At 39.0% G+C, this 27,370-nt stretch overlaps 1 protein-coding gene across 3 annotated transcripts in view; it reads left to right on the top strand.

Moving 5' to 3' along the window:
- Positions 1-27,370, top strand: part of Cngl (Cyclic nucleotide-gated ion channel-like) — a 72,185-nt gene that overhangs the window by 26,946 nt on the left and 17,869 nt on the right. The window contains exons 2-6 of one of the 3 annotated variants that reach the window (XM_089264556.1): positions 2,594-3,774; positions 10,013-10,317; positions 22,688-22,732; positions 26,038-26,173; positions 26,249-26,452. In XM_089264556.1, coding sequence (XP_089120682.1) covers positions 3,610-3,774; positions 10,013-10,317; positions 22,688-22,732; positions 26,038-26,173; positions 26,249-26,452 — 855 coding nt within the window. In that variant the 5' untranslated portion in view covers positions 2,594-3,609. Of the gene's footprint in view, positions 1-2,568; positions 3,775-10,012; positions 10,318-15,956; positions 16,696-22,687; positions 22,733-26,037; positions 26,174-26,248; positions 26,453-27,370 lie in introns of those variants that run through there. The other 2 variants (XM_089264557.1, XM_089264558.1) reach the window with 2 other exon arrangements.

Below are 27,370 nucleotides of genomic sequence, written 5' to 3'. Positions count from 1 at the left end.
ATATATATATTGTAGTTGCTTGAAAGCCAACAGTTGGGGTTTTGGCTTATTTGATTTTGGGTTTTATTGAATGCCGAGTTTTACGTAATGGATTTTGTTTTATGTAATTGCTCGAGTTTTATGCTCGGCCCGTTAAGCCTTTGGCTGACTTACCTGGCTGCACGCATAAATCAAATGCGGCACCAAATTATAATGGCTAAGATCAGATTGTTATCTGCAGTCGCCGTGACATGTTTACAGCCAGCTGCCCGGCGGCAATGCGCCTTACTTTTATTTGAATACAATGTTAAGCTTTTCTTCTCTCTCCCTCTCTCTCTCTCTCAGTTGTCCTTTTGTGGGTCTACGGGAATGCTGGCAGTTCCTCTGGTTACATCTGGCGTATGCGCAACCGTAATAAATCTGCGATGTCTGCCTAACAAATGCGAAATGTTAGACATAAAATGAAAGCCATGTTATGAATGTGGCTACACTCGTTCAGTCCACATTCACAACTCTGTCCACAGTCCCCACTCCAATCCCCATGCCTGTCCCTGTCTCTGTCTCTTTTTCAATCCAAATCGAGATTCGAGTCCCTTGTGTCTTATCTCTGTACGCAGCGCATTGTTTCAACAGCTCGGCTTCCGATTGAAAATGAAAAGCTGATTGTTTTCCATGCTAATCGCATTGGTAAGCAATCGAGCATTTACTTCGATTGTAAACGGTGCTGCCCTTTGTGCGCCTGCTGAATGATTAGCCAGCGATTGTCCGAGCCAAATGTTTATTTATGGGAATTAGCCAGCCTCGCTTACACTACGATTGCTGGCAGTTCGATTGTTGAAATTCTTTGATTGGGTGACACTTTGATTGAAGCTCAATAAGCATCGATTAGCTTATTGAGAGCTCGACAATTGTTTCAATAAGCGAGTCTCTGTTAATAACGGTAGCTCATGGGCGAAAGGTCAATTAGCCAATTGATATATCATAGCAGATTTCTTATCACAAGATTTTAGTTCCGAATTGATTGAGAATCATTTTGATTGAAGCTTAACAGCTTGTTAACAGCATGATAACAGCTTGAGAATAGACAAACTATGCTAAATGCTGTCTGGTTTGTTTTAACAATGAATGATGGATTATTAATTGATTGACTGATTGATGATTGATTGATTGATTGACTGATTGATTGATTGATTGCTGGATTGTTTAATAGATAATTAGGACTTTGTTTTTGGTTCACAATAAATTTTAGTTTGCGCATACTCAGAAAATATATTTTATGATACATTATGATGTATTGATTGAGATTAATTTTGATTGAGGCTTATTGTTTAGCTCATTAGCAGTGTGAAAGATGATATATGACTAAATGTTGGTCAACTTATTTTAAGAAGAGCAAGTGATTGATGAGACATTGATTGATTGATTGATTGCTGGAATATTTGGTAGATGGAATACATAATTTTGACTTTGTTTTTGGTTCACAATAACTTGGTTCACTCAATAAATGGATTTTTATGATACATCATGATGTATTGATTGAGATCAATTTTGATTGAGGTATATTGTTTATTTATGTTAACAAAAGCAAATGATTGATGAGTCATTAATTGATTGATTGATTGATTTACTGATTGATTGCTGGAATATTTGGTAAATGGGCTACATAATTTAGACTTTCTATATATGATTCATGGTAACCCTTAGCTTGCAGCTACTCAAGGAGTCTATACATCATGCATGATGTATTGATTGAAAAGCGTTGTTGCTCATTGCTGATTGATGGCTTGCTTTGGTATACCATCAGAGCAGATTCCTGCGATTCGCATAGGTAGATATCACAGTAACAAGTAATTAAATGTCATTTTATTGATTGATTGTGATCATTATCATCATTAGACATATTAACACGTTCTGATTGATGCGATGTGTTCATTAATACTGATAATTCTATTTGCCGATGGACATCAGAAAATAAGCCCCAAAATGAGCCCAATTAAGGTTTAATGTGGTATTTCTATAATATAATGAAATTGATATTTGATTGATTAATGACATCAATCAAATGCAGTCAATAATTAAGCGCTTTATTCGCATTCGCTCTGTCTGCGTGGAGGTTAGTTCAATTGCGCATTAATTAGGCTTGCCACAGCAGTTTATGAGCTGCCCCACAAGCACAGACACACACACACACACATACATACGTGCATGTGTCTTGAGATAATGACTCAAAGCTGATGCTACGCTGAGCATCCTTCGATATTCACACCTTGGGGCATTCTTTAATTGAGCCAAATTGCACATGTGTGTGTGTGTGTGTGTACTTGTGTTTGTGTTTGTGTCTGTGTCTAAGCTATAATATTCATGCCGTTGGGCAATATTTAAGCATAATTAAGACCTGCGTCTGACTTCTTCATGTGCGCTTGTGCGTGTTTGATTCTCTCTCTCTCTCTCTCTCTCTCTCTCTCTGTGTGTGTGTGTGTTGCTGTTGGCCTGAGTGTTATGTAATTAAGAACAAGACAAACTTTAATGTTGACCATCTAAATTAATATCAGTTTTAATTTAATCATTTGTAAACGCTTTTTGCCACAGGCGATGCCAACGACAACAGCAGCAGCAACAACAGCAACAACACCAGCAACAGCAACAAAGAGCAGCAGCTACTTGTAACTAAAGTGACATGAGGCCTTAACAACAACAACAACAACAGCAGCAGCAGTAGCAGCAGCAACCGCAACAACAACAACAACAACCAGACGCAACTGTAGAGCACTAAAAAAACCAAATTGCAAACAATTAAAAAAGAAACAAAAACAAAAACAAGCACAACGAAGGATAGATAGCAGCACAGGCCCGGCTCGTAACCAAAAAAGGCAGCATACGTACGAGACACGCCCATGCCACACAGTCAACAGTAATAGCCAAACAACAACAACAACAACAACAACAACAACAACAACAATGCCAGCAACTTTTATAGTCAACTGAAAAACTGAACAGCAGCTGAACAGAGCAAACAACACACAAGCATACACGCTGCCACGCCCCCTGCCCTAAACACAACAAGCGCGTGGCTGTGTCTCCAGCTTTAGAAGCGACAAACGGAACACAAAGCGGCGATAACAAAAAAAGTATATATATATATATAAATAATAAAAACAAAACAAAACAAAAAGCAAAAGCAACAAAAAAGTGCGCATTGTTTTTTCATCTTGTCATTCAACGGCCGCAGCACCCAAGTGTCTCTTCCCCCCTCTCTCTTTCTGTGTGTGGCAGTGGTGTCAACCGTGTTGTTGTTGTTGTTGTCAGCCATCCAACGCCTTTGGGCACTCAATTAAGCCCAATTCAAGGCAGACGCCACAAAACACACGCAAGTTGAAAGCGACAGCTTCCCACGCCCACGACCACGCCCACGCCCACAACAGAGTCCACGCTAACACCTACGCCCACAGCCACACTGACGGCCAGCAACAGCAGCAGCAGGAGCAGCAGGAGCAGGAGCAGCAGCAGCTAAGCAGCCTAAGCTTGTGTCAGAAGGTGCTGCAGGTGGACAACGACGAACGTTGGTGGCACGGTGGTGCAAGGTGGTGCACGGTGGTGCTTACGGCCATTGCCAATTGAGTTAATGTGACAATGAAACTGAGCGTCAGCGCGTATCGGGCGCATGCATCCGCACACAAGAAGATCCTCTCCAGCGGCTATCACTCGCAGCTCAACTACGGCAGCACTGGAGCCGCCGCAGCATCCTCCTCCTCATCGTCGGCAGCAGCGGCGGCCACTGCAACGGGCCTCTATACGGTAAGCGTGCATACGCGAGCATACAAAAATGAAAGACAACCAAATGAGGTCTATCTAAGCAGAGAGGGGCGGTAGGGCGGTAGGGGCGCAAGGCAGCCACGACTTGCAGATATCCTCTATTTAATGAATTGTTAGAACTGGATCATAAAAAAACCTTGCATAGGCTCTGGCAGTAGAGTCAATGAATGATCTGGAGAAATGGGTGACTGGAAGTTACCCTGTAGTTAGATGGAAATAGGATATTTTTACCAGGGACCGCAAATAAGAGTTATGAATTTAAAAAAATTGAGGCCTTTAGGAAGCCCCAAGAAGAGAGGGAAAAACACACATAGGTTATTTTTTTACGGCAAATTCAAAAAATAGATAAATTTTTATTTGCAATTTTTTGGAAAAAAATTATTTTTGATTATTATAAATGATTTTTATGATAAAAATCAAAAATAAGAGTTATGATTTGATTTTCATATATAAATTGTTCTGTAATTATTATTTTTGATTTTTATCATAAAAATCATTTATAATAATTAAATATAATTTTTTTTTATTTATCAAAAAATAATTATTATTTTTTAATTTTTTGCTATAAAAATTATAATCGTTACGGTCCCTGATTTTTACCCTTCTTAGGTGAAACGTATGTAGCAGGCAGAAGTAAGGCGGGTAGACCCCATTAAGTATATATAGATCTTCTTGATCAGGGGGACGAGCTGAGGCGATTTAGCCCTGACCATCTGTCCGCCCGTTTGTCCTTCTGCCCGTGCGTCCTTCTGTTCGTCCGTTCGTTTGTTCTTCCGCTTGTCCGTGCGTCTGTCCGTCCGTCCATCTGCTCGTCTGTCCGCCCGTTCGTCCGTCTGTCTGTCCGTCCGTCCGTTCGTCCGTCTGTCTGTCCGTCCGTCCGTTCGTCTATCTGTTCATCTGTCCTTTGGCTTGTCCGTCCGTTTGTTCATCTATTCGTCTGTCCACCAATTCGTCTCTCCATCCGTCTTTCCGCCGTCTGTCCGTCTGTTCATATGTTCGGTTGTCCGCCCATTCATCCGTCCGTTCATTTGTTCGTTTGTCCGTCCGTCTGTTCGTTTGTCCGCCCGTTCGTCCGTCTGTCCGTCTGCTCGTCTGTCCGTCTGTCCTTCGGCTTTTCCTGTTCATATGTTCGTCTGTCCGTCCGTCCATCTGTTCGCTTGTCCGTTCGTCTGTCTGCCCGTTCGTCCGTATAAACGCACATATTCCCGAAACAAAGAATACTAGAGACTTGAAATTTAGCATATGTATCCGCCTTTAAAATTCTCAGCACGAGTTTATCATCTTTTTTCTTCAATACACATCTTATTTCTTATCGAGAATAATCGATAAATTGCTTTTTTGAAATACTTTTTGACCTATTTTGCTGAATATAAAGGTTTTATAATTTACAGATTTTCGAAATCATGCCGCCTTTGACTTCAAATTTATAAAACAACGTATTTCAAGTACTAGACTCTTGTCACCATCGAACTTTATCAGGTTATTTTTTGGTGTTACCATTAAATTTGCCAAGGTATATCTTGTTGTATGCAAGAGCATTCAAATTGTATAACTCAAATTATTGCTATGCAAATTCGTGAAATACTATGAAAAGTTTTTGACAATTTGATACGGTTTTGGATTTCTAGCTGTCTGCCATATAGTCTCTCTCTGTCTCTCTCTCTTTCAATCTCTTCATTATTATCAGAATTTGGCTGTCACATAAATTTACGGTCGTCGCATATGCCCATCCTTTCTTTGGTCTCTCCTCTCAATTGATGCGTGCCATAATATAAAATGAAAGCATACAAATTTTTGTGGTCCATAATTTTATTTAATGTACATTTTTTGTGGGCCTGTCATTGACTGACTGGGGTCGAGGCGTGGCTGCTCTCTCTCCCTCTCTCTCTCTCTCTCTCTCTCTATAGGTCTATTGTGTGTGTGAGTATGTGTGGAGTAGAGGAGTTGCCTGATTGCGCGTCTAGTTTTCGACAGTATTAGGGATTTATGTGGGCCTTGGCAGCTCTTTCGTCTGCTTGCCGGATTGCCACTGGGTTAGCGAGCTAAATATTTGCCCGAAAAATGTGCAAATATACACAAACAGAAATTGTTTATTGGTTTCATCAGAATTTGAATGCTTGTCCTGCTCCTGCTCCTGCTGCAGTTCAGCCAGCTCTCAAGTTCAGTTTGAGAAAGTGAGGCCTAAACTTTGTTTGCACTTCTAGGCAAAGTTCTGTTGGCCTTGGCCTTTTGTTGACGTTGCTTAGCTTTGCTGCTGGTTCAACAACTTTGTTGAATTTTTGCCCGTTGTCTTAGATTTCTCCTGCTTTCAAGGCTTCTTTCTCCCAGTAACGCTGTGAACTTCTTAATTGTCTCGGCCCAGGTTGCTTCCATCTCTTTTTGGTGGTCGTCGCGTAATTAACTTTGTTGTCCATTTGACACGATTTTCTGCTTCTCACATTATTTTGGCTTTCGCTTTCTCTGCTTACTTACTCTCAGTTCGCTTTGTTCAAAGAAGCTTAGGCTCATCTCTTTCTAACCTCATTTGCTGCAAACTTTTGCTTTCCTACTTTCCTCATCTCTGGCATATCTTTCTGGTGCTCAGCTCGTTTCTCTACAGCCATTAGATAGGGTATTTGCCATTCGTAGCATTAATATTGATTGATTTCTATTGAAGGCTACATTGTTGGGGCATTGGGGTTACGTTTAATAAAAATGTTTACGAATCGCTGACAGGCAGCAAGGCCATCCATGTGGCTATGATGCGAGTTCGTTTCTCACTTTTTGTTTGTTTGCTGTTTTTTTTTTTTTTCGTTTCTGGTTTATGATACAGGATATTGACGGATATTGCTCGTAATCCCTGTAGTATATGACAGTTTTGAGCATCTCCTCGCATAATTAAATCAATATCAAGCGAGAGAGAGAGAGAGAGAGAGAGACAGTGAGAGAGTGAGACAGAGACTTTTAGTTTTTAAACACTCGAAACTTGAGGCCATAAATATTTATGGAATCGACGCTGTGCACACTTTACAGCTGCCCCAAAGCCAAAAGCCACAACGCATTTCAATCAAGTTCTGCGGCATATTTAATTGCCCAGTCCCGAAACATGCTGGCGCCGCGCCTTCTCCGCCTCCGGGCGGCACTCACAAGCGGGGCTTAGGCCGCAGAGCGAAGATTTGCGTTGCCAGCTAATTGGCCGGGCCGAAAACCAATTCCCATGCTGGAATTGTTATGCGGCTGGGCGCCCAATTAAAGAGCGCACAGTTTCACAATATCACAATTTCGCCATTTATAATTTACCATGTAGAACATCGTCGCTGCATTTCATCGGCTTGGCAATTAGGCAGACAACTAGTTCCGCCTCTCGGTCTCTCGCCGCAGGAAAAGTTTATTAAATTGTTTTGCGGAATGTTTTGATAAATGTGTTTCCTAATGCTCTGCGTGGAGCGAGAGCTGTTGCAGGAACATTGGCAAATGAAAGGAAACTTTCGCCATTGACAACTCTATGGGCTGGAACTGGAATCTGTTATTGCTGTCATTAAGCGAGATTTCACTGTAATGAAACTTTTCGCAGTGAATGCTGTGCTGTTGCCTGGGAGATTACGATCTTGTCGGGAACAACTGGAATCTGTTATTAAAGCTATTAGGAGAGGACTCGCTGAATTGAAACACGCTACAGTGAATACAGCCTAGGAGATTACGATCTTGTCTGGAGCAAACCGAGTCTGTTATGGGTGCTATTAAGGAGCAGAGACTTCTAGACCTTGTAGCAAGTGAATTTGTGCCTCATGGAATGTCAAAGTATTCTTTTAGGAACAAATGAAATTGAAATGTGCTCAAGAGTTGATTGCTCAGATTTCTATTAAATTGACTACATTAACTGTACTACTATAGTACTACTGTACTACTACTGTACTACTGTAATACTACTGTACTACTACTGTACTACTGTAATACTACTGTACTACTACTGTACTACTGTAAGACTACTGTACTACTGTAATACTACTGTAATACTACTGTACTACTGTAATACTACTGTATACTACTGTAAGGACTACTGTAATATACTGTACTGTACTACTACTGTACTACTGTAAGACTAGTTACTACTGTAACTACTGTAATACTACTGTACTACTACTGTACTACTACTGTACTACTACTGTACTACTACTGTACTACTACTGTACTACTACTGTACTACCTACTGTACTACTACTACTGTACTACTAACTGTATACCTACTGTACTACTACTGTACCTACTGTACTACTACTGTACTACTGTACCTGTACTACTACGGTACTCTACTGTACTACTGTACTACTACTGTACTACTACTGTACTACTACTGTACTACTACTGTACTACTACTGTACTACTACTGTACTACTACTGTACTACTACTGTACTACTACTGTACTACTACTGTACTACTACTGTACTACTACTGTACTACTACTGTACTACTACTGTACTACTACTGTACTACTACTGTACTACTACTGTACTACTACTGTACTACTACTGTACTACTACTGTACTACTACTGTACTACTACTGTACTACTACTGTACTACTACTGTACTACTGTAATACTACTGTACTACTGTACTACTACTGTACTACTGTAATACTGTACTACTACTGTACTACTGTACTACCCTACTACTTCTCTACTCTACTTTAGGAACATGTGGAATTGGTATCTCTTCTCTCAGAAAGAACATATGGAATGCGACTCTTCTCTACTTTAAAGAGCATCATATAAATGTATATTTTTCTATAAGCATATGGGACTCGACTCTTCATCTAGCACTACCAAATCAGTGTAAATCTACAGGCACATGCGGGGTTGAATCTCTTTCATGTGATCGCATTGAAGGAATTCCATGGAGAACTTATTTGCTCAATATTTTGAGATATTTTTGAAGCATTCTCTTGTCTGTTGCTTGAATCATATTTATTTTGATGTATTCCTTGAATCGTTTCTTATTTTCATTCCTAATAATTTGCATATAAATTCGTTACGAATTGACTGCATATAGAGAGTTAAAGACTCCATTAAATTTAACGGAAGATTAATCTTTTCAATGAAATTCCTATGTTCTTTTGGGCGAAAGTGAAAAGCGAACATTAGAGAACTGGAGAATTTTAATTGAGAAAATATAGATGTGTAGAAGATAATGTATGTACCAATACATAGACAGTAGATGCCGGCTATAACGACATTCGAGAGACCGTCGTTATAAACAGAAGACGCTATAATCATATAAGTTTACTCATCTAATTTTGTTTAGGGACCAGACCGTATGGACGCTATAAGCGGAATCTCTATAATTGGATACTACTGTATAGTCCAAGAATATATCAATATGAAAAGGGTTTCAATTCCATATATATCTACACCTAGTGAGACAATAGAAGCTGCTGCTCTCATATAAGCTATCACTATATACATATATATATATTGTAGTGAGCATAACTATTGTATTGTGCAGTCGGTAGAGCTCTGCTGCAACATTTTTAGCTAATTAAACGAGTTTTAGTGCGCATCGTTTGGCACTTGGGCAATTGGAGATTGTTAAGTGAAAGGAGGACTAAATAATAATCAAATAAAATATGATTAGCCCTACTGTTCCCTCTCTGCCCCTCCCCCCTCTCACCCTTTCAATCTATATCTATTGTATATACAAGTATTTTCATATATTTTTGCAACGCAATCTCAAAGTTTTCGAATGCCATTTGATTGGCTATAACCATGGGCAACCGGGCACTGCAGTAGAATTCCAGGCAACTCGAGACTTTTCACCTGGCTCACCTGGCTAACCGGACTCACGAGGGTCACCGGGCCAACGCTTTTCACTTTGTTTTCCCTTTGTCGCTTCGTTTCGGTCTGTTTTCAACTCGATTCTCCGCTCGTTATTTGATGTAAAAGTTTTTAATACCTTCGCCTGTGTGTGTGCCTGGAGTAATCAAAATTTAATTTTAATTATGCGCCAGTGTCAGAACGAGGCACGGCCATGGGCATGGGCATGGGCATGGGTCGCAGCAGGGGTTGCAGATTGGGGATTGGGCATTCACTGGGCTGGGATGCCTAAGGTATGATTATTTAATGTGCGCATAGTTAACGCATTGGAAGCGGCCTAAACGAGCCCTTGAGGAAGTGAATTGAAGACAAATTGTTTGCATTATCCACGGCCTCGATTTTAATTAGCTGTAATTATTTTTCGCCCAGATGGAGACGCACGAGCATGGCGGCAAGTTTGCAAAGGATATGGCCAGATTCGATTGCAATAGCGACACGGACGTCATCAGCCCCACGGGCACGAGCAGCTCTGGCGGAGGAGGCGGCGGCGGAGGCGGTGGCGGTGGCGGTGGCGGTAGCAGCAATGCCCCAGCGGATGGCTCGCATCACAAGCGCCACCACAAGAGCAGCGGCAGCGCAGCAGCAGCGGCAGCAGTAGCTGCTGCCAAATTGGCCAACGATGATGACAATAACAGTGCGGCGCACTCATCGGATAGCAAGAGTCCCAGTCAGCGGTAAGTTAATGCCACGCTCACTCACACACAGTCACTCACAGTCACACACACACACACCAACACACACACACACACTACTCAGACATGTGTACAGTTTGTTACTCGTGTAAAGTGACAAGTTAAAAGCTTCACAAATAATAACAACGACAGCCAACAACAATAACAAATTGAAAGCAGCCGAGCCAAAAAGCAAAAACACAAAAAAAAACCTTAAATATGCCGCACTCGAGATACCCTGGCAAAGGCAACAGCTAAAAGTTGTGCTGCCAGAGCAACAGATACATATGTACATGAATTTATATATACATATATACATATGTATATGTATATAACATATCAAAGTTTTGCCTCGTTATTCAGAAGAAAACTTTTAACCCACAACAAAAAAATTTAAAAAAATTTTTTTATTAATTTTCTGTTACAAAAAATAAATTTTAAATAACAAGTTTAAGTTTTAAGCAGATTTCTTGCTCTCTCTATACGGCTCGAGCAGATGAAGCCAAGCAGCTGCCCATCATTTTGATAGGCCCAAACTAGCATAGCCTATGCGCTGCCTACCGATTTAAATCAAATCAGGGGTATTACGCGCGCTGCTCGAGGCGAGATGCTCAAAGAAAAATGCGTGTGATAAAAAACAAGAAAAAGAAAAAAAAGAAAGGAAAAAGAAAAGAAAATGTAATTGAATTGCGCTTCGACACACATGATCATATATATATACGTAAAATTCAGGCAGTGTACACAATCATTCACACTTACACACACACACACACACACACACACTCTCCATAAACTCAGACAGTAAGCGCATAATTGATTGCCAACAGTAAAAAGCGAAAGCAAAAACAAAAAACACAAACGAAAATACAAAGCTAACAATAAAATCGTAGCATACTTTGTTGGGCTTCGCAGCTGCTTTTGATTTATCATTTGTATTGATACTCGCAGTTGATGCCGCGTATTGATATATTGACACACACACACACACACCGACACATACACATTTGTACAACTATTTACACACATGCATAAACATTTTCTTTTTGATTTTTTTTTTTTAAGTTTCCCTCGCCATTTTTGATTTTATTTTTTTTTTGCCACGCATTCAACTCGTAAACAATTATTTTGTACATATATAAATATTATGAAATATATATATATATATGTGTGTGGGGCCGGGCGGGTCGTGTCAGCAGAATCAAGGGGCCATCAGCTGTGAATGAATCTGTTATCAAGTGGTTGAGTCAACAGCAATTAGCAGCCATTTTGTTGTCACATTGCCTGTGCTCTGGGGCTTTTTGGCCTGTTTGGTCTGGGGCCGGGGCCGGGGCTGGGACTGCTAATGGCAAATTAAACAAGTTAAGAGTGTGACTGCATTAGCCGGATTGTGTGTGTGTGTGTGTGTGTGTGATAAGAAAGTGAGTGCATTGAGCTAAGCCCGACAGGTCAATCGAGGCCATCGAGCAACGGCGAGTGCACAATTATAATGCTCCTAGTCATAATAACAATGATGGGCGCCCCATAAATTGGCGCGGCATTAGCTCTCTCTCATTAAGTCTAATGGGATTTCATTTGTATGGGACTCGATAAACGAAACCATATTTCAAAGCCATTCAAACATGAATGCAACTGTTGATGTAGCAGCAAACTCCGGCTGCCTATAAATAGGCTTATGCATGCATAGGCTGCTAATAAGAGATAAGACTATTTACACATCAATGACAATTCACTAATAAGATACGATTCGGGGCGCTGTTGGGGCCTACTCTAAGCCGAACGGGCAAATTGAACAAAGCCGTAAGGCAAACAAAAGTCAAATTAGACAAAAATCAATATATCAAATATAATAAATATTAAATACTCAAGGCGGTGAAAAATATTAATAGAAATTGTAATAAATATTAAATACTTGAGACAATGAAATATACAAATATAAAATATAATAAATATGGAATACTGAAGTCAATGAAAAATATAAATATATAATATAATATATATTAAATATTTAAGGCAGTGAAAAATATAAATATAAAATATAATAAATATAAAATATTTTAGGCAAATATAAAATACAATAAATATAAAATACTCAAGTCAGTAAACAAATATTAATATAAAATAAATAATAAACATTAAATACTTGAGACAATGAAATATTGTATATAAATATCAAATATAATAAATATTAAATACTCAAGGCAGTGAAAAATATAAATAGATAAAGTAATAAATATTAAATACTTGAGGCAATGAAATAAATAAAAAATATATAAATGTAATAAATATTAAATACTCAAGTCAATAAAATATATAAACATAAAATATAATAAACATTAAATATTAAATGCAATGAAAAATATTAATTTAAAATATAATAAATATTAAATACTCAAGGCAGTGAAAAATATTAATAGAAAATGTAATAAATATTAAATACTTGAGGCAATGAAATATATAAATATAAAATGTAATAAATATCAAATATTTAAGGCAGTGAAAAATATAAATATAAAATATAATAAATATTAAATATTTAAGGCAACAAAAAATATGAATATAATATATAATATATATTAATATATAATATAATAAATATTAAATATCCAAGGCAAAGAAAATTGCAAGTGAAATCACATGTATGCAGTAAGGCTTTAAGGACTATGGCAAAGGATAACCTCTGGATGTGGGGCCCAATGTAAAATATTGTATGTAGAATAGTAAATTAACTAATAAAATATTAAATATTTTGAAACAATTATTACAATAACAATAAAATAATAACAATAATACTGAAAATGATAATGATATCGATAATAATTTTCATATTAATGCCAGTAGTGATAACAAATTAAAAATGTCAATGAAAAGAATAAAAATAATACTAATAATGATAATCATAATGATAATGATAAAGTAATAAAAATATTACTAATACTACTCGTGATGATAACAATATTGATGATGGTTTCCATAATGATGACAGCCATGATAACAATAATAATGATCATGTAATAACAGATGAACAATATCAAGTAAATTAATAACCATAATAATAAAGTTAATTATAATGACGATGCTATTGATAATAATTTTCATAATCATGATGGCAATGATAACAGATGATAAATATAATGATAGTATTTTTCGTCGTTGGATTAAAAATATCAAGTAAAATGAAACTAAAAGGACACCCAATGATAATGACAATGATGCTCATAATGATAATGATATTGCTAATAGTTTTCATAATGATATCAGCAATGAGAACAGATGACGAATAGCAACAACATCAATTAGAAATAGCTTTGCTCATCTCCAGCCCGCTAAATATTCATGACAATGATAATAAAAAATAATATAGAGATGAGTTATTGAAAGCCAGACACAATAATAATCACAATGCATATTGATAAAGACAATATTAACAGAGATTCAAATTATTATTATTGAATCCCTTCAATTTCCCAATTGCTTTAGATTTTTTGTGTTTGCTCTTACTAAGCTGCAATATCTTTTCATCGTAGTCAAAGACTCCTGTTCAGGCAGTTTTACTGTTGCATATTTCCTCTATAATACACATACGCCCCAAATGTGGTTCCTCGTCAATATGTGCCCAGTCAGTCCATTCATTTGTCCACCATTCGCAGTTAAGCAAAATGGGAATTTCGCAGGAAATGTAGCTGAATTCGAGAGCATTCGCCATTAAAAACATTTTACAGGAATAATAAAAATTAACATAAATATAATGATAAAAAAATATCAAAATTAACATAATGCATTAAAATAAATGAAGCCAATAGTTATTGCAGTCGTGTCTTAATAATTTGTACTCCGCCAAATCGATATTAAAAAATATCATTCTCGATAATTTGAATTTCTGTGTAAATAACAAAAAAAGTTATAGGTTTGACATTTCGAATTATCGGAACTTGACTGTATACTAATTATGCTGAAGAATTTAGTCATAATAGTTATAAAGTAATAATATTATTAAATTTTATTTATTATCATATAATGCAAATAATATATAATATAATCTTATATATACAATATAATTATAATATCAATATACATGTATGTATGTATTCTAGATATTAAAAGCAAAATGTTCGTAATAAAGTAATAATATTATTAAATTTTAATTAGTATCAAATAATATATAATATAATCTTATATATATAATACAATTATAATATCAATATACATATATGTATGTAGCTTAGATATTAAAAGAAAAATGTTAAAAGTCAGTTCAACAGGCACGACTTGAGATCAGACCAACCTTAATTCAGTTCTCCGATTCGCTGTCTTTCGCATAAAACCATCCTAAGATATAAGATCTTATACGCCAGACTAGGAGCAGTTGCTGTTTGCCGGGGTTATAACAATAAAAATCCAGGTTAATAGCACGAAAATGATGCCCCATATGGCCCCATTGTACGGTACAATCAACTAACTGTATATACATACATATATATATTACAACACGAGGCGAGAGTGCTCTCTGATTTGTAGTTGACATAAAGGAAATTAACTAATAAAGGCAATTAGCTGGAACCGAGTGTGTCTCTGTGTGCGCGCGTGTGTGTGTGTGTGTGGCGAGAGTTTTGTTCAGTTTGTTTAGTGATTTTATGTATTAACCTCGGAACCCTGGAGACCCATTTGCCAGTTACGATTAGTTGGTTGGTTGACAACTCTGGGTCGCCCTTGCTACTTGTGACCCGGAGCCCGGCATTTGGTGGCAATTGCGGGCAGCTTTACGTGGTATCCGCACCAAATCCGTGCCAATGCCAATCCAAATGGGCTTTAGTTAAGTGAATTATGTCATGGCTGTTGGCCAAAACTTGTAAGCCACTTGTTCATATATGTGTGTGTGTGTGTGTGTGTGTGTGTGATGCACAGTTTTGGGTTATTGCCTGGTATTGGAAATGTATTTGGAAATCGGGGGCGTTGTTATTGCAGCGATATACGTGAATACGTGAACTCGCATGCACACTAATCCCCAACCACACCTGTACAGCAAAACTGAATGCAAAGACCATCGATTCGGCACACCGAAGCATGCCTACCCTTGCAGACTGACAATGATCTATATAGAGACAACTACATATATCCATATAGCATAAATGAGTTGATGTATTTAAGTATCGTCCGTTTGAGTCCCATGCGAATGTAATTGTGAAAAACTTGTATTATTGTCTTACCCAATGATATATATATATATATTTTGTATATACATATATTTCTGATATACTGTGAATAGATACAAAACTGTGTAGTGTATATAAAGTGGAAGAAAAATGTTATGAAAAAGTTCTGCATTGACTAATGTATTATATGAATTAAGATAATAGCTCGAGTCTGTAGCAGAATGACAGCCAGACAGACAGACAGACGGACGGACAGCAGGAGTTGTAAATGCTGACTTTACTCTTGATTTTGATTCTCACATAGACCCAAGTAGTAGCGCATGATTCCTGCCTGATCTTAGCAGCCCTAGTCCTGGAGGAAAAGCTCAGACTGCAAGGGTATATACATTGCATTGTACTATATGCGAGTATCTAGAGACGTATATGTAGTTTGATAATTTGTGCGTATACATATTCTGTTGGTATATAACCTAAAATTTTACCCATTGGAAGATCGGCCAATTCATCGCTGACCAGTGCGCAGAGCAATTGCCGTTGCACAAATAGTTTAAGAATGTACACAGAGAGGGATAGACTTATATTAACATCAGAGCAGCAGCAGCAGCAGCAACAGCAGCAGCAGCAGCACACGGACTCGTTGCATCATAGACAAGGACAACATGCTCGCCAGCGTCGGCAGGTGCGATTGCATCTGAATAGTCCATCCTCTGATGGCAGCTGCTACTCGCTGGCCATGGCCGGGCTGGGCGGGCAGGGCGCGGCTGGGGGCAGCCGGACGCAGGTGAAGACGCTCTCATCGTTCATCAGCGAGCATCCCGAGGAGCTGGTTAGCAATCACAGCAGCAATCACAGCAGCAATCACAGCAGCAACAGCAACAGCAACGGCAGCAACAACCACAACAAGAACGACAGCAATGCCAGCAACCAGACAACCAAATGGAAGAGCCTGCGGGCCGTTATGGCCTATTATTGCTCATTGCGGCGCATTAAGAGGAACGGTGCTTTTACAGCTTTTACATACAGTACAAGAACCCAACTAACTAAGCTAAACTCTAACTAATCTAACTAATCAAGCAACTATCTAACGTTATGTACTACTACTACTACTACTACTACTACTACTGCCTTGCATTTTGTGTGTGTATGTGTGTCCGTACGTGTGTACGCCTGTCTGTCTGTATGTGTGAGTGTATGTATAATAATAATAATAATAATAATAATACAAAACAAAAATACCTCTCAAATCTCCCAAATACCAAACCGTACCGCAATCCAATCCAACAATCCGTGATATGCTCAAGAAGTAACCAAAACTCACTCACATGCTCTCTCTCTCTCAGTCTTGGTGTGTCTCACTCTCTCTCTCTCTCTGTCTCTGTCTCTGTCTCTGTCTCTCTTTAGCTCTGTCTACTAACCCGTTAGCGAAATGCAAATCAGTTTTGTAGTCTATGTGTACAACTATCCCTATCTCTGTCTATTTCCGTCACATTCACACTAACTCGTTTCTCCTCCATCTCGCTCTCGCTCATTATGCTAACCTAGTGGAATACCCTTTATATATATATATATATATATTTAAATATATATATACATTATATATATATGTGTGTGTGTGTAAGTGTTACAGATATATAAGCTCTTCTGTATGCTCACACATAATTATAGCAAATTTTGACCGTGTCTAACAGTTGTTGTATTAATCGTATGCCATACAGTGTTCCTCTATCTTACTCTCTCCTTCTCTGTCTCTCCCTTTCTATTTGTTTTGCTCTCATTCTTCTACTCCCCTCTTCATACCACTCATAAATATACAATCTCTCTCTGTCTCTCTCTGTCTCTCTCGCTTATAAGCTAGTCCGACCACTCTCTACATCGCCAGCTGATGTACGTATATTCTCTTATACTCTTATACTACTCTTATACATGGCTCATTCAACTCGTTCTTTCCTATGTTTTTCTGGTTTCTTCTTGCCGCTATAACTATTCTAAAATGTAGTTTTAAGACTCATTTGCTGCCCAATCCGAGACTCCACTTGGCTCTGGGAGGTGGTTCAAAATGGATGTTAAGTATTCCATAAGACTCACTTAGGGCATTCGCTTTCCTTTTCTCATGCTCTTAGGTGGGTCTTAATGGCTCTCTGTCGCTCGACCATTCGTTGTCCAAGTTGTTTGGACAGTAACGAGAGTTTTCGCTCTTGACAATTGATTTATGCTCAAACTAAAAACTAGTTGTACACAGGGTGTGCCGCTTGTCCACACAGGGTGCACAAAAAACTATTTTTCAAACTGCTCTCCGAAGAGATTCTTCTCTCTTGAAGAGATTCGCACCTCTCATTGAGTCGCTCACTCGCCTGCTAGGCTCTGCTTAACGCCACAGGGTGTTCGCACAGGGGGCTCTCTGGCATTGGCATTGTTTACATGTAGCTGTCGCTGTCTTCATTGCGACTACTTAGCCCCACTTGCCGCGCATATTACGTTTTATCCACTTGGGCTTTGTGCTAGTTTTTGGCAAAAAGTTTATCAAGCTGAGGGCAAAGTGCAACTACACACACACACACACACACACACACACGCACAGACAACTTTGACCAAAAAACAAAAATGAAATGAAAAAATCTTAGCAAACAGCAAAAGTTAAAGTGCCTTTTGAGTGTGTGTGTGTGTGTGTGTGTGTGTGTGTGTGTAGAGATGGGGTGGACGAGAGCGGGAGAATCAATATGTTTAAGCTGCCTTGCTTGCATTGTAGGCGAACTTTTGACACAAATACACACCCACACACACATACACATGGCAGCGCTCGCTCAGCGCTAGGCTGCGCCTATGCATATGCTACAATACTTTAGCATTGTGCATGCCAAATGAGAAATTGCCTTCTGAATGACAACTTACAAAGAATTTGAATTTAGAAAATTGCAAATTTATGTAGAAACTACCAGACCCCACAAACACACACACACACACACAGTTTAACTGTGAAATTGTCAAATGACCCAGATATGTTTGCAGCATATTCCCCGCCCTTGTATGAACTTTGCTCGCTGCCAAAAGAACTGTGAGGCCACATGCATATGCATGCCCTAGTCTCTCAATCTCGCCCTCTCTCTCTCTCTCCCTTTCTCTCTCGTGCATCTCTTGCCGTGCATTTACAAGTGTCTTCAGACAGTCACAATCGAAATTCAGTGTTCGATCTGATTGCCGCAGTGCGATTGTGCTTTAATTCAGTGCCACTTGAGCTGCCACTTATACACGCACACACACACACACACACAGAGAGAGAGACAGAGGCAGCCATTTGACATTTGTTGCATAGGCGTCATTTGTGTCAAGTGGCATGCACAAGAGAGTAAGAGTGAGAGAGAGAGAGAGAGCGAGAGATGTTGATCAGCTGCAGCCAAGCGCCATCTATTGCCTGTCAGCTGCATCGAACTGTCATATTTACATAAATGTTAAACGGGCACAAATTAACTCACAACAGGTGGCGCCACCTGTTTGAATGGCTCTCCTATATATAGAAATAACTCGCTTTGGCCCGTCAACAGTTATGCAAAGCGAGCCAAAATGTTTTTTCTTTCATCTTAATACGAGAAATTTAAATTTAAATATAAAACCAAGCAAAGCCAAAAGTAAATGAAGTGAGAAAATGTTAGGTAAAAATGCTCGTTGAAAGCAAAGTAAAAGCCATGCAATAAGCAGGCTAAAGTCCGCGGTAAGGCACGCTGCAATTTCTTATGTAGTAAATCATGAAATAACTCGGAGCCACAGTGAACTTTAAGAGCTGCGCACGAACCAAACTAATATGCAAAGAAAACTAGCTGAAACGGGCGGCGACAAAGCCAGGCGAAGCTAGGCGAGGCCAGGCGTGATGCCGAGCTCGAAACAAAGATTTTCGCGTGCTGCTTCTTTCGCCCTCGTCCTCTTCCTCTTCTACTTCTTTTTCGTTTTTTCCATTTTCAGTTCCTAACTAAACAAATCAAACAGTAAGGCGTGCTGTCTAGCCGAGTCACCAGTCCAATTTTTGCTGCTCTTCCCTTCACGCACCTGGCAAACTTTGTGGAAGGCAGGCAACAAACGATTTTCATTCCATGGACGCATTCATCTCATTTAGCTCGATTCAAGGCATCAATTTGAGAAACTTTTCCTGATTTACATTGCCGAGTAAAAGTTTGTGAATTTACTGTTTGACATTGTTTGTATATTGATATTTAAGTTTTAATCATTGAATTGCTTTAAAGTTGGCAGGAAAAGTGAAACCAAAAATGATTCTGAATGACGCGAAATTTTCATAGAAATTCATTGCAATCTTGAAAGTGTCTCGTCTTTTTATGCCCTGAATACATCAATGGGAAATAAATGGGTGTAATGATTTTGTTTTTTTTTTTTTAATTTATTTTTCAACATTTTTAAAATTTTATTTCAAGAGTTTTCTGCTAGCTTTCGTGTTTATGTTTTATGATATTTGAGAGGCGTAGTAGAGCCCATATACCAATAGATTCTTGAGTACAGCAAGCAGGTGAATTATTGTGTTTATCTTTACATCCATATGCAGAAGATAGAGAAGGTGGAAATAACGTTTTTTTGTATACTATGTGTAGTTCAAGCCTATCATGATATTTCGATAACTCATTGATAATGATCGATAATTTTATATGATTTTTCAGTAGGCTGCAGTTTTTAAATTACCTTTGTTGAGCGTTATGATGAGAATAGAGTTTCTTATAAAATTTTCTTCTTCTTTTTGGATAATTTTCCAGCAGTCGTAGCTCAAAATTCGAGTAGAAATTCCATCTAGAATAAATGTGGTTGAACTATTATAATATATATGCCCAGTACGGCAGAAATAAGACTTTCAAAGGCCTATGTCCATTCCAGTTGTTTATGAAGACGTGAAGAATGATAGGGATGACAACACAGTCAGGGTAGGGTCAGGGTATCTCCACGTCAGGCACTTCCGCCTACAGTACACTCATTTGTTATCCTAACTGCTCTACTTCAGGTCTAATCCAGTGCGTCTTGGTACTAGATTAACCCGCATCGGGTACTAGATAGGGCCTGCAATCAAATCTGATGCCGACTCTCGATATTTGCTGGACATTTTGTGGCGGTGTTGCGTTAGCGTCTTTGCTTTAAGACAGTGGAAATCGGGCTCAGCCGAGACAATAAATGGCAAGCATGCTGCTCATTTGTCTGGCTGTTGTTCGCTGGATGCCTGGGCCAATTAATATGGGCACGGCTGGGCACGCTGGTGGCCAGAATGACTGGCCAGTTGGAAGCCATGTGGCTGGGTCAAGTGGCCGAAGGAACTCCAAAAGAGTAACACACACACACACACACACACATATATACATCGTGTAGGCGAGAAGCGAAGCGGCAGAGCGTGCCTCAACATATTCCTTTGGCCAAATTCGCTTTTTGGCCATGTCATGCCGTGACAGTGGCAAAGTGGCGGCGAGTGGTGCTCACATGTGGTGCAAGCCGCTGAGCGAGCGGCCGAAAGCGTTAATTGAAATCGCCTGGAGCTGAGGCAACAGGCAGGCCAAACAAACGGCCAACAGTCCAAAGCCGACATCAGGCGGCCATTAAGCAACATCTATCTATCTCTCTCTCTCGCTCTGACTGTGTGTATGTGTGTGTGTGTTGATGATTTGTGGTGCAATAAAACGTGGCATTTAATAGGTGGAGCAGCCACAAAGCTTAAAACTTTAGCCTTTAGCATTAGGTATTTTGCGCGTGTGTGTGTGTGTGTGTGTGTGTGTGTGCAGGGCCTGGCAAAAACTAACAAGCTCCATTTCAATTTATTATAAATCGAAAGTCCAGCTCCATGTGCGTGTGCGTGCGTAAGTGTGTGTGTCTGTGTGTGTGTGTGCGTGTGTATTAGTGTGGGTATGCGTAATCTTATCGTACAGCAAGCCTTTTTTACGCTTGATGGCACGCAGCCCGCATGTGAGCCAGAACCAGAAACCAAAAAAAAAAACAACTCGAAGCACAAAATAAGAACAGGCCAAAGCCAAGTCAACGAGCTGACCGTTAAATGAATTGCCTGCTACACTATCTCGCTCTCTCTCACCCTCTCTCTCTCGCTCTCTCTTCCTCTATCTATTGGACGCTCTGCTCGCTATAACAATAGTGAAAGCAAATGCGTGAAAATGCTCCCAAGAGTCATGTTGCAATAAAACGAACGAAAAGTCAACAGAGGCAAGCAAAAGAAATTCCGCCGTAACGCACTGGATGTACCCTGCGCAAATGTTGGGAGACAGCTTCAGTGCGCAGTGAAAAATATTCATTAATTAATACGTAGAGCTCCAAGCTATTGGAACATAAATAAAATGCTTAGCTCTATGCATGCTACAGTAAACACTCGAAAATTTCGAACTACAATGGCTGAGCCTGGCCCAAGCCTAGTCAAGTAATATATAATTAATATGTTATTTATATTTTATAGTATTATTTCAAAATAAGCCGCCTGAGCGACTCATTTTGGGCATTGGGCTTAATGGCTTATAGCTGCTGGACTTTATGTGAATAGTAAAAATGATGAAGATATTTAAATGCCAAAGTTTGTGTCGGAAAAAGCAAAAGTTAACTCGTTCATTAGGGCCAACAAGCTTACGTTTCTAGTTAATGAACGCTATGAGAGTGTAAAGGGAAAATGGGTTTTATGCCTTCACTCCCCCAGGTCTGGAACTTTAAGTTGATGAACTTTGGCTGATCGTTCGCATGAGAAGTAGAAATGCAGTGGAAGTGGATCAGCTAAGTGCCAGTGTTGGAGAACGACACTTGTATATTATTATTAATATTCTCGTTTGAATTTTTTGGTTTGTTCTACTCGACTGCGCAAATGTTAATGTGGGTATGAACAGACTGAAGCTGCGAATTGTTTGTCGCGCTATCTCGCTCTGTATCTGTAAGTCGAAAGCACTTTGCAGTGTTGTAAAAGGTCATAAGTAGCTTGATCACGTTACGTCCTTGACACCTGACTGCAATCGATTGTGTGCTATCTATTTTAAGCTCTGTCCAAAACTATCTATTTCTCTCTCTCTCTCTCTCTTTCTCTCTCTTGCTATCATCTGAACATTCTACATATTACATACAAAATTTACTTATTACGTCTTTAAACAATCAATCGATCAATCAATAAAATAACAACAACAATCGAATCGAAAAAAAAAAACAAACAAAAATAATCGAAATTGAAACCAAAAACAAAAATTTCGCAATTCGTTTAGGAAATCGCGTATCGGAGATGGAGCTTCAGATCCAGATTCCGATTGGTAAGTCCTTTGCGTTTGTTACCAACTTTTGGTTAACTCTCACGCTCTGCACAACAACAACAACAACTACTACAACATGATACACGCACACACACACATATATACACACACATTACACATACAACTCTAGCGATAAAAATTTAGCTAACGCTTTTTGATTATGTTGCAAAAATTGATTTTGGATAGTGATAATAATAAACATATTTGATAGTATTGATATTGCGAATGACGATAATAATAATTGATCGTGATTGATGATGACTGAGATGCATCTAATTGGCATGCGAAGCGCTTACTTTTTCAATTGCGTTTGGGCCACAGCAAGGCAAACGACAACAGTTTCAAACAACAACAACAACAACAACTACAACAACACTTGAATTTGCCATTTCTTTTCATTGTTTTCGTTTTCTTCTTGGTGGGCTAAGAAGCGAGCCGAACCCAAATCACATCCACACCCACACACCCATACACACACACACATTCACTTTTGGTAATCCAATAGTTCACAAATAAACGAGTAGTTGCCATTTGCCAAATGCTTCTTAATGCAACCATCCAAGAATTTGGCAGACACTCACACACACACACACTCACACACACATAGAGACACGTGTATAAAGAACATGCCACGCCTAGCTCTTGTTTTTCTTTCTTTTTTTTCTTTTGTTTTGTTTTGTTTGTTTCTTGTTTGGTTTGGTTTCTCTTACTCTTAGCTAGCCGCATTGCAAGCTGCTTTCTGCTTATGAACCACATGACGTATGCGTAATATTTTAGGTAGCATCGAAAGTACTAAAAACCAACGCTGTAAATAGCACCAAAAAAAAACTTTTATTAAAATACCAAATGCGAAATATAATGCAAACTATTTTACCAAGTAAATAAAAAATAAAATTGTAGTTTGTATATACGAAAAAAAAAAAAACCAATTAATACAAAAAAAAAAAAAAAACTAATTTAATTGTGCGTGTGTGTGTGTGTGTGTGTGTGTGTGTAAATGCTATAAAAATTCGCTTTGTATGTGTGCAATTGGTGTCTCTGCTAATAAAAAATTTGGCATTTGTACATAAATAAGCATTATAAAAATACCGAATAAAATACTACATCAATACTGAAACAAATACTTGTATATTAAAACACATATCGTTTGTACATATTGTATGTATATAATGCCGTTACTCATTCTCGTAGCCAGGCAATTTCGACATAGACCTATCATGGCCACTACCGATTCGAGCAACAACAAATACCAAAAAAAAAAAATCAAATCAAAAATCAAAAATGAACCCCCAACAACAAGAACAACATTAAGCGGAAATACTTCAAATGCCTATCCAATTCCGATTCCAGTTCCCCAAAAGTATTCCAAATGCCAGCTCCAAATTCCCAGCATTCCAATTGCACTTGTAGTCGTGTTGTAGTCGCACTCGCATGCCCTGTAGCCAGTGAAAGAGACAAAAAAAAAAAAAAGAGCAACTTGACTACTTATGGAGTTATCAATGGGGTCGTCTGATTCCTAAGACTGCAAGATAATTAACTAAAGGGAAGCTCAATGAATATCTACTTCCACTTCCAAATCTCTATTCTACTCTCCTCTACTCTATTTAAAGTCTAAGAAATAAAGTATAAAAATAAATTTCATTCTACTATTGTAAATCTTAAAGCTCTACCTTCAACTCCTCTGCCTCATACTCCAATATTACACAGAAAATGATCAAATTGAGCACAATTTCCACTGGTTACTGGGTATTTGATAGTCGTTCATGCTGCGACTATTGCACTCTTAGCTCTTACACTGATTTCTTTTCGGCTTTGCATTTTTCTTTTGCTCCACCAATATTATTATTTGTTTTAGTTGTTTGACAGAGCTTTTAGCATTTGTCTGTCTGGTTCTGAAAAAATCCTCAACAAAACAAAAGAAAAAAAAAAAAATAAAACAAAAAATAAGCTCTCAAACCCCAATTCCCGATTTTATGGAAATTGTTTTCTATGCCAAAAAAAAAAAGAAGCAGAAAAATAAAAAGAAAAATGAAATGAAATAAAACTCAAATTGAAACTACAAAATTGGCAAAATTGCAGTTGTAACCGAACTTGGGTCTGCTTCCTTTTTGCAACTGTTGTGGAATTTAATTTTCCGCCCGCTTGTTTTTCATTTTGCTCCCTTTCTTTTTATACACTCTCATTTCTCAATTGTTTCCACTGCATGACGGCGAATATGTTTATGAAGCTTGCCATGCAAATGCTTTCAGCTTGCACAAGATCTATGTATGCTACTACTATTACTACTACTACTACTACTACTACTATTTATACTACTATTGCTACTACTACTCATACTCTTACTACCGAGGAAGCAGATGAACATCAAAATAAATACTTTGCCATTTTTGCATGCCTGATTGCCGTTAGAGCGTTAAAACGTAGATGGGAGACGCCAAGGAAGCCGGAGACGGAGACGCAACTGTATACGGCTGGCTGCCTTGTTCCACCCATTTGACGGTACTTCCTTTCTGGCCATGCCAGGCCATTCCAGAGCTCCTTCCATCCTTGTCGCCTTCCTTGCTGCCCAGTCAGCTGTCAGTTGTCTCCGTCAGGACGTCTCCTGCCCAGTCCAGTTCAGCCCAACCTCTACCCCTCTATCCCTCTACCCCTCTACCCCTCTAACCCTTTACCCCTCTCTTCCAAGCACCTGACCACTCAACATCTGTTTTACTGCGTGCTTTTCTATGTGTGTGTGTGTGTCTGTTAACCGTTAACCGTTTACCGTTTACCGTTTACCATTGCCCGTTAGATGGTAGCGTTGCCATATCGTTACGTGCCATGTTTTGAGTGCGTTCACATTACGTTACGTAACGTTTAATGAATGTTTATTGCTCCCACCACGCATAGCGTAAGTGTGTGTTCGTGTTGCGTAAGTTACGAGCTAATTGCAAATAGACTAGTGCACCCCACTTGTAGAGTCCCCCATGCACTGTACGTAGTCCTAGCAAAAGCCAAAACCCAATCTAACGTAAATCGCACGCTTTGCATTGATCAGCTCTGTTGCATTTGACTAATCTACCTATGAACCTGACTTACTCTCTTACCTTCTTACTCTCTGTACCAGTTTCTTTTCACTAACCGATCTAACCGGTCTTGAACTACGCCCCATTTCCTGCTCCCGTTCAGCTCCCGTAGTTGCTTGATCTTTTCAGTTTGAAACCAGCTGTAGCAATTAGTTGTAGTTTAGTTAGAGCAGAGTTGTTCGCTTTATCGATGACTTGTGATCCTTGAACGTGTGTCTTTTGTGGCATATCCTCGTACAGGACACGCTCAAATCAGCGCTGGATGAAACTCCGCACCACCGTACAAATCTCATCGGCCATACAGAAGAAACCACCGCTCAAGCGCGAAGACTCATTCCTGAAGCGTTTCTCAACTAGACAGATACCCGAAACACAGGTGAGCTATTTCAAAGAAGAGATTCGATTCGACTCGACGCGACGTTGATTCATGCCCTGCAATTGCCATTCACAGGAAACTGTTGAAGACACGGGTTCAGAAAGTGCCTCTGGTGACGTCGACAAAACGGTGAAGCGTCGACGACGTTATCTGCAGAAACGACGCTCCGTTGTTAATCCAGATGAAAATTTTTACTTCTATTGGTTAATGATGTTAACAATATGTGTTCTCTATAATCTATGGACCCTAATTGTGAGGCAGAGCTTTCCTGAACTGCAGGTAAGTCAGTGAATGTTACGCGACCGGACCATTAATGTCAAACCTTTTGTGTTGTCCTCCGCCCTTCACCTTTTTTTTTGTGCCCCTTTTGCCGCCGCCTCTCCGTCGCCCCATTGAGGAAAGAGAACACCTTTTGTCATAATGCTTCAAGTTCTGTAAGATGAGTTGACTTGCTGCTTAATAATAATGCCCGACGGCCATAAAATTTCCTCAAACAATGAAGTTTATTAGGTATTTCAGTAAAAGACGAGAACGAGAAAAGGCAACTCCCACGAGTCCTTGAATTCTTGCTGGGGTCCTTTTAAAAGTGGGCTTAATAACTTAACTAGCTGAAGGCGAGGCAAGCCAAGGTAATATGGCTACAGCTACAGAAAAAAGACGGAAAAGAATAAAGAAAACATTCTTGTCAGGGCAACGCAACGGCATGAGGGATGCTGATTAGTCTTTAGGTTTGCCCAAATGTAAAGCCACGCAAGATTTTTATAACTCATCCAGTCAACGTGGACGACGCCGATTGTGTGCGGCTTGCGATACATGAAGTAAATGTGTTTTACTCTATCCATAAAAAGGTCGATGTGCTTGGTCGGAATGGAATTCGTTTAAGGATGGCAATAACATGGAGTTTATCAGCAAGGAAGTTACTTAGGCACAGCTCCATATATGGGAGAGTTTATGGCAGAGCGAGAAATTCTTTCTATATAAACTCTAATTGATATTTACATCATGATATTTATGAAATAATCGTAGGAAATACTGGAAACTACATAAGCTATGATGCATAAAAATTGATGTACATATGCAATTCAAGGGTCTGTCGCTATAACCGGAAGACGATTTTATCGAATAAGTCTGCTCATATAAGTTTGTCTGGGGACCAGACCAAAAAAAATTATCGCAATAGCCGTACGGATGCTATAA

The sequence above is a fragment of the Drosophila navojoa genome, chromosome X (genome assembly GCF_054131105.1).
Source record: "Drosophila navojoa isolate 15081-1374.11 chromosome X, UAZ_NAV_1.0, whole genome shotgun sequence".
In the NCBI taxonomy this organism is placed as follows: domain Eukaryota; kingdom Metazoa; phylum Arthropoda; class Insecta; order Diptera; family Drosophilidae; genus Drosophila; species Drosophila navojoa.
The sequence above is the reverse complement of the archived record's forward strand: the minus strand, read 5'-3'. Positions and strand labels throughout refer to the sequence as shown.